The 8105-nt window shown below is 44.3% G+C and overlaps 1 protein-coding gene across 1 annotated transcript in view; it reads right to left on the reverse strand.

The window, feature by feature from the left end:
• Positions 1-6544, reverse strand: part of LOC143933582 (phospholipase A2 inhibitor and Ly6/PLAUR domain-containing protein-like) — a 32849-nt gene extending 26305 nt beyond the window's left edge. Inside the window, exon 1 of the mRNA XM_077456529.1 lies at positions 6380-6544. Within this exon, the coding sequence (XP_077312655.1) occupies positions 6380-6434 (55 nt within the window). The 5' untranslated portion in view covers positions 6435-6544. The remainder of the gene's footprint in view (positions 1-6379) is intronic.
• Between the last annotated feature and the right edge of the window lie 1561 nt (positions 6545-8105).

Below are 8105 nucleotides of genomic sequence, written 5' to 3' on the forward strand. Positions count from 1 at the left end.
TATCCTCACTGGGGGTTATTTACTAAAGGCAAATCCACTTTGCAAAGTGCACTTGAAAATGCACTGAAAGTACACGTGGAAGTGCAGTCGCTGTAGATCCGAGGGGGTTATGCAAGGAAAATAAAAAACAGCATTTTAGGCTTGCATATGATTGGATAATAAAATCAGCAGAGCTTCCCCTCATTTCAGATCTACCCCTCAGATTTACAGTGACTGCACTTCCAAGTGCACTTTCTGTGCAATTTCAAGTGCATTTGTAGTGCAAAGTGGATCTGCCTTCCATAATTAACTAATATAATTCGGCCTGAATTGATGACACTTTCTAATACAATTATAACTATGCAGACCCCATACCTGCTTTTGCTTAGTTACAGAAATGGTCTTTCTTACCTTTTTAGAAGATTAATAAGTTATGTCATGTGACCATGTATCTCTTCTCCATGAGAGTGGAGGGCGGGCTTACAGGGCACTGTGCAGATACACAACATGCCTGTATTCCATAGTCTGTTCAACCTGAGGCAAGAGGCAGACTGTGCTTGAGCAGAGGGGGCATGTTCAAGAGGCATGCTGTGCATGAGTGGGGGGGCATGTTCAAGAGGCATGCTGTGCATGAGTGGGGGGCATGTTCAAGAGGCATGCTGTGCATGAGTGGGGGGGCATGTTTAATTGGCAGGCTGTGTTTGAGGAGGGTGTGTATGCCAGAGCCAGGCTGTGATTGGTCAGGGGGTGTGGTGGTTGAACAAATTACAGTCTGTGCTTGAGTGGACGGTGTGTTCAAGAGGCAGGCTGTGCTTGAGTGGGGGGGGGGTGAAACCATGCATCCCAGACAGGCTGTGTTTGAGTGGGGGGGGGGGGGGGGGGGGGCATGTTCAAGAGGCAGGCTGTGCTTGGTCAGAGGGTGTGGTGGTTCAACAAATGACTCAATCCAGGCATACTGTTTGTCTACACAGTGTCCTGTACCTCGGAATGACCAGTCAAAAAATGGAAACTGACCACGCTAACACAGATGACCTCCTGTGCTTTGTGTGGCCAGTTTAGAACAAAGAAGAAAGGTACTGCCAAAATATTGCCAAAATATCAATTATGTATCCGACTGTTCTTTATCAAGGTTATCAGTAAAGTGCATGAGTGCAAAATAGATAAATAATCTAAATTACTTGGCAAGTAAATTAAAAAAACATAGTAGTTTTTCAATTGTGCAAAACAGCAAACAACAAAATAAACAATATCTATCAAAACTATGAAATGATATTATAAAAAGTGTAACTATGGGTGGTTATACCGCTGTGCAATATATATATATAAAACAAAGGTGAATGGTTCATACAGTGACTGATATAGGTAAAAAACAATAAAGCAATAGAATAATTAAAAAAATATATAAATGGCGTATAAGTAAAAATATTTTACATCATCTGACTAAACAGATATTCAGTGCGGTGTTGGACGTCGTTCCTTAGTCCAATGTGCAATATTAGTGCAAACGTGCAGAGTGTTTCACTGGAACACTATGTGTAGCTGTCTTGCCATTAAAGTGACACTGTGCCTTTAAGTGCAGAAAATAAAGTAAATCTTCAGTGTCACTGCCACCCGTGATAGAAGTAAATAATTACCTTACTGCTGTAAGGTAAACAGCATGTAGCAGAATAATTATAGGAGGAGGGGGGTCCCTTCAACTCGATCTTTTCCTAGGCATTCATTCACTTTTAGGCTAGGTTCACACCGTAGCGATGCGGGAACGCCGCGAATCCGCAGCGTTTTCCCGCATCGCATGCCTCCCGCCAGCAGTTCACACTGCCCTATGCGGACTGCTGGGAGTGTCAATGAAATCTTAATGACACCCCCAGATCAGTCCGCATATCGCAGTGCGATCTGCAAACTCGGACAGGAATCGGATCGCATGGTGTGAACATCCATGCGATCCGATTCTGCTGCGGACCAAAAAAAGGGTCCCGTGCGAGTTTGCGGCGGGTGCGATGCGAATTCAGCCATACTATCTGTATGGCTGAACTTGCATCGCTACAGAGATCGGATGTGATTTGCACTGCAGTGCGGTGCGAATCACATCCGGGTCTCCCACCCGCAGCGGTGTGAACCCAGCCTTAAGTGGAGCCAGGGAAATAGGAGGGGGGGGAGAGGTGGAGATGATCCTTTTCTTCCTCTCTTTCCACTGGGTGCTTCAGGTCATAGAGTTCTCAGTGTACATTAAAAAAGATGAAAGAGGCCCACCATAGTGTAGTATTTTTGAATGGAAATATATACTTTTATTTGCATATGTTATAAAAACACTCACATTTTGTGGGGTTACAATGGCGATGTAAAAACGAGCGCCGAGCTCGTGTCTAAGCGTCTGAGCGTCTGTTCCGGAATCTGATTAGCCTCGGGTCCTACGCGTTACGTCACCACACGTGACTTCGACTGTGTGGTGACGTAACGTGTAGGACCCGAGGCTAATCAGATACCGGAAACAGACGCTCAGACGCTTAGACACGAGCTCGGCGCTGGTTTTTACATCGCCATTGTAACCCCACAAAATGTGAGTGTTTTTATAACATATGCAAATAAAAGTATATATTTTCATTCAAAAATACTACACTATGGTGGGCCTCTTTCATCTTTTTTAATGTACACTGAGAACTCTATGACCTGAAGCACCCAGTGGAAAGAGAGGAAGAAAAGGATCATCTCCACCTCTCCCCCCCCCCTCCCATTTACCTGGCTCCACTTAAGGCTGGGTTCACACCGCTGCGGGTGGGAGACCCGGATGTGATTCGCACCGCACTGCAGTGCAAATCACATCCGATCTCTGTAGCGATGCGAGTTCAGCCATACAGATAGTATGGCTGAATTCGCATCGCACCCGCCGCAAACTCGCACGGGACCCTTTTTTTGGTCCGCAGCAGAATCGGATCGCATGGGTGTTCACACCATGCGATCCGATTCCTGTCCGAGTTTGCAGATCGCACTGCGATATGCGGACTGGTCTGGGGGTGTCATTAAGATTTCATTGACACTCCCAGCAGTCCGCATAGGGCAGTGTAAACTGCCGGCGGGAGGCATGTGATGCGGAAAAACTCCGCGGATTTGCGGCGTTCCCGCATCGCTACGGTGTGAACCTAGCCTAAAAGTGAATGAATGCCTAGGAAAAGATCGAGTTGAAGGGACCCCCCTCCTCCTATAATTATTCTGCTACATGCTGTTTACCTTACAGCAGTAAGGTAATTATTTACTTCTATCACGGGTGGCAGTGACACTGAAGATTTACTTTATTTTCTGCACTTAAAGGCACAGTGTCACTTTAATGGCAAGACAGCTACACATAGTGTTCCAGTGAAACACTCTGCACGTTTGCACTAATATTGCACATTGGACTAAGGAACGACGTCCAACACCGCACTGAATATCTGTTTAGTCAGATGATGTAAAATATTTTTACTTATACGCCATTTATATATATTTTTAATTATTCTATTGCTTTATTGTTTTTTACCTATATCAGTCACTGTATGAACCATTCACCTTTGTTTTATATATATATTGCACAGCGGTATAACCACCCATAGTTACACTTTTTATAATATCATTTCATAGTTTTGATAGATATTGTTTATTTAGTTTTTTGCTGTTTTGCACAATTGAAAAACTACTATGCTTTTTTAATTTACTTGCCAAGTAATTTAGATTATTTATCTATTTTGCACTCATGCACTTTACTGATAACCTTGATAAAGAACAGTCGCAGGAGCGTAACTATAGGGGGTGCAGCAGTTGCAACCGCAACCGGGCCCTGTGATGCAGAGGGCCCATGCAGCCCCCTCTACATATGGCCAGCAGCAACATAGGCAGCTAGGGGTATCAGTGCACCATGCACATGGGTGGCTGGAGGTGGAGGGTGACTAGCAGAGCTCCATGCTCGACTATCGCACTGGCTGCTCTTTAGTTGTGCATTCCCTGCATGACCTGTGTCCTTAGCTGGCTCCTCAGAGTACCCCTCCCCTGTTCCATGCATTGCCACTCAGTCTGATGTCTGTTCTCCCCAGCCAGACAGGGACAGTCCCCCAATGGGGCACCTAAAAATTAAAAAGAAAATAATAAAAAAAAACTACTGATACCAGTATTGGAACTATGGTGCTCACAATGGTCATACCTGTGACCACACCCTGGAGTTCCACCGCCGGACTCGGAGGGAAGGGCCCTGGCTGGGGTTCAGGGGGGCCCTTCATGGTTTCTTGCATCGGGGCCCTGAAGGTTCTAGTTACGCCACTGAACAGTCGGATACATAATTGATATTTTGGTAATATTTTGGCAACACATTACAAGAAAAATATATTGTAAGGAGCGCAACACCACTCCCCCCTTTTCACAACCTACACAAATTTGGACACGAGTTTGGTCCTTGCGGTGGATGCAGCACCTACTATTTGAATATATCACAAATTCCTTTTAGCGCAGGAGTACCTACCTTACAAAGAAGAAAGGTAACTGTCAGCCTGACAGTGTCAGGATCAACCTGACACTTAAAATGGAAGAAGTACATAAAAAATGATAGAGACTCGATTTGCTGGTTGTATAAAATACATCTGTGAACACACACATAGAAAAAATATATATCTATATAGGATAATAAACACTTGAATGAATGCTAGATGCTCCAAATGTACTGTCAAGTGAAAATACGTGCAGTTATGCTGAGGTACCTGCTATCCAGATGTGATAACGTTTAAGTATGTTACACAAAAAAATAAAATAAATACAACAGGGAGGGGATTAGAATCCCTGTCTGATTTACATGTCATCTGTGTCCCATTAGGAGATCCCTGAGGAAATGGGAAGGAAAATTAAACTCATTACAATGAGGGGAAATTTCTTCATAGAAGTTGGACATTTCTCTTAAAAATGTCAAGTTTAGGATAATCAAATACAACCAAAGCATTTCAAGGCATGTTTCCGGTCTCCACCCTCTTCAGGGCTTGAACAACATTCTGTAATAATATCAGGATGGCGTTCAGCATAGAATTGGACCAGATTTACCAGCATACCCCGAGGGCAGCCCACTGGATCCAGAGAGTTGTCATCATAACAGGTGTCTCCATTGGAAGATCCTGTCCCAGTTACAACTATAACATTTTGAATTTCTCATCACTCCCTACACTGGAAACACTCCTCACAGGGTACAAAGAGAAGGTGAATCACCCCAGCGGGGACACAGACAGCAGAATCTGCTAAATCCGATATGACGTTCTTCTAACGTTCTGACGATTTGACGTTCTTCAAATGTGGCTATACATTAAATTTTAATAAAACAAACAAAAAAAAAAAAACAATGACTGGCCATAGCAGCAATCTGGTAAGCACATCAAATTTCTAAATTGGTAAATCATTGGCAGAAGAAGGTGAAAGCATTCTCAAAGTGGTGCCTTTGTTCTCCTTCGCCCTTGTACACACGGTCGGAGATTCCGACGGAATGTTTCCTATCGGATCGTTTTGTCGGATATTCCGACTGTGTGTGGTCTCCATCGGACTGTTTCCGTTGGAATATCCGACGGACCAACTTTTCCAACTTGCCGGTAAAATTTTCTTTGCTCCGATCGATCATGTGTAGCCTACTCCGACGGACAAAATGCCACGCATGCTCAGATCAAATTCCTAGACCAAAGCTATTGGCTACTAGCCTGAACGTAGTCCCGTCGTAACGAAATAACGTCATCACGTTATGTACAATCGGATTTTCCGTTAACTTTGTCCGACTGTGTGTATGCAACAGTTTCGGACAAAATCCGTCGGACAAAATCCAACGGATTTGGTTGTCAGAATGTCCGACCATGTGTACAAGGGCTTAATGTTCCGGAATCAGCTAAATCCGATATGATGTTCTTCTGAACCCCTTGCAATGTACGTGTCTTACGACTTATACTGTATAAGGCAATACACCAGGGCTTTGATTCTGGAGGTTACTGTAGCAATTTTCATATGGAATTTACACGTTTTAGGTCCTGGGGTGCTTTAAAGCAGCGGTCATCAACCCCGTCCTCGGGACCCACTAACAGGCCAGGTTTTATGTATTACCTTGGGGAGATGCAGACTAGAATAGGGCAATCACTGAACAGCAAATGATATCACCTGTGATGTATTTCAGTTATATTACAAACCTGGCCTGTTAGTGGGCCCTGAGGACAGGGTTGGTGGCCACTGATTTACAGGACCAATGTCCAGATACTTCTTGGTAAGAACTCCTCTCTTCCAATATTGTCTTAATCATGTTAGATAATATTCTAAATTTCTGAGTTTTATCTGAAGTGCAAATATCCTTTGAAAGAAAAAAGATGCATTCTTTTTAAGACATTTGTGAAGTATTAGTTAAAGATTAATAAGCACTTACCAGATGCTACCAAAGCCGAGAGAACACAGAGAATGTGGAGAAGAGATGTCATCATGAGAGGTCGCTGTATTTCTAGGTTGGTGCCAGTGAGGACTGAGTGAGTGTGCTGAAGAACAGCTTTTTTATCTGACTTTTGAGAGTGGGAGTGGCCCTTTTGGAACACATTAAACTGTAATAATTACATTTCTGGATTTGATTCTTCTAAATGCCAAGTCTGCAGGGTAAACGAAACTTTAGGAAACCTTTCTCTAATCTCATGTTCATGAGATATGAAAATGAACCATCATTTTCAATTTGCAATCCTAGAGTAGGACCATTTTCTAAGTTAACTAATACTCTTCATTAGGTCAGATAGGAAACATAGATCCTCAATTCCGCATATGCAAAAAAAAACACATTTACTGATACCTGTATGGGTTAGCGTCAGCAAGATTAATTCACCTAACAGCACTGAAGACAATTTACCATTTACTATATTGAAACAAACAGTGTATCTATTGCAGTTTATTAGTCTTTAACCTCTAGGGATCCGCGCTATAGCCGAATGACTGCTACAGCGCGGACCTGCTTTGCCGGGACTACGTCTATTGACGCTGTCCCGTGCACGAGCGGCCTGCGCGCCCCGCTCTGTGATCAGCGAGTCTATGAGACTCGCCTGATCATAGATCGGAGTAAGGGGTCGATCCCGACCCCTTACCACGTGATCAGCTGTCAGCCAATGACAGCTGATCATGTGATCACAACAGAACCGGTCATCGGCTATTTTTCCTCCTCGCGCTAACAGCGCGAGGAGAAAAAAAAACCGATCACCGGCGGCCGTGAGAGGGACTTCAGTCCCCATCACGGCGAGCTGGAGTCAGCTCATCAGTGCCCACCTGCCCCCTGCCAGTGCCACCTAAGTAGGGGCAAAAGTGAAACTCATCAGTGCCACCCATTAGTGCCCATAGTGCCACCCATTGGTGCCCACAGTGCCACCTATCAGTGTGCTCAGTGCCCACAATCTGCCGCAAAAACAGTGCTGCACCTCAGAGCCACATATCCAGCAGTGCTGCCCATCAGTGCCCAGCAGTGCCACCTATCAGTGCCCATCAGTCCCATCTATCAGTGGTACCTATCAGTGCCATCCGTGCCACCAGCCAAATATGACCGCAGGGTTGGTGGTCAGCAGGAGGAGTGCCCCATCATTGGCATTAGTGGGAGGAATAGTCCCCATCATTGGTATTAGTGGGAGGAATAGTCCCCATCATTGGTATCAGTGGAAGGAATAGTCCCCATCATTGGTATTAGTGGGAGGAATAGTCCCCATCATTGGTATCAGTGGAAGAAATAGTGCCCCATAGTAGGTGTCAGTGAGAGGAATAGTGCCCAAGGGCCAGATAAAGGCTAACAAAGGGGGCATCCAGCCCTGGAGCCGCAGTTTGCAGACTCCTGGCCTACACCTATATCAAGGGCATTATCTGGCCTACACCTATATCAAGGGCATTATTCAACTTTAGTCAGAGCTGCACAGTTTGTTCTATAAAACACACCTTATCTACCCAGGCCGATTAATTTTTAAAAGGTGAACCAACCCTATAATAATAACAACCATAATATCCTAGTGTTCTGTTTTATGAAACCTTCTTCCATTTGCTTTACTTTATCTAGATGCTGTGTTTTCATCCCTTCAGGGTTATAAGATTTTACTGAGTAATTACAAGTTGAGAATTTTGGTCACATTACAAAT

Source organism: Lithobates pipiens, unplaced genomic scaffold (assembly GCF_037356315.1).
Source record: "Lithobates pipiens isolate NorthernLeopardFrog02 unplaced genomic scaffold, aLitPip1_a1.2 Scaffold_27, whole genome shotgun sequence".
Taxonomy (NCBI): Eukaryota; Metazoa; Chordata; class Amphibia; order Anura; family Ranidae; genus Lithobates; species Lithobates pipiens.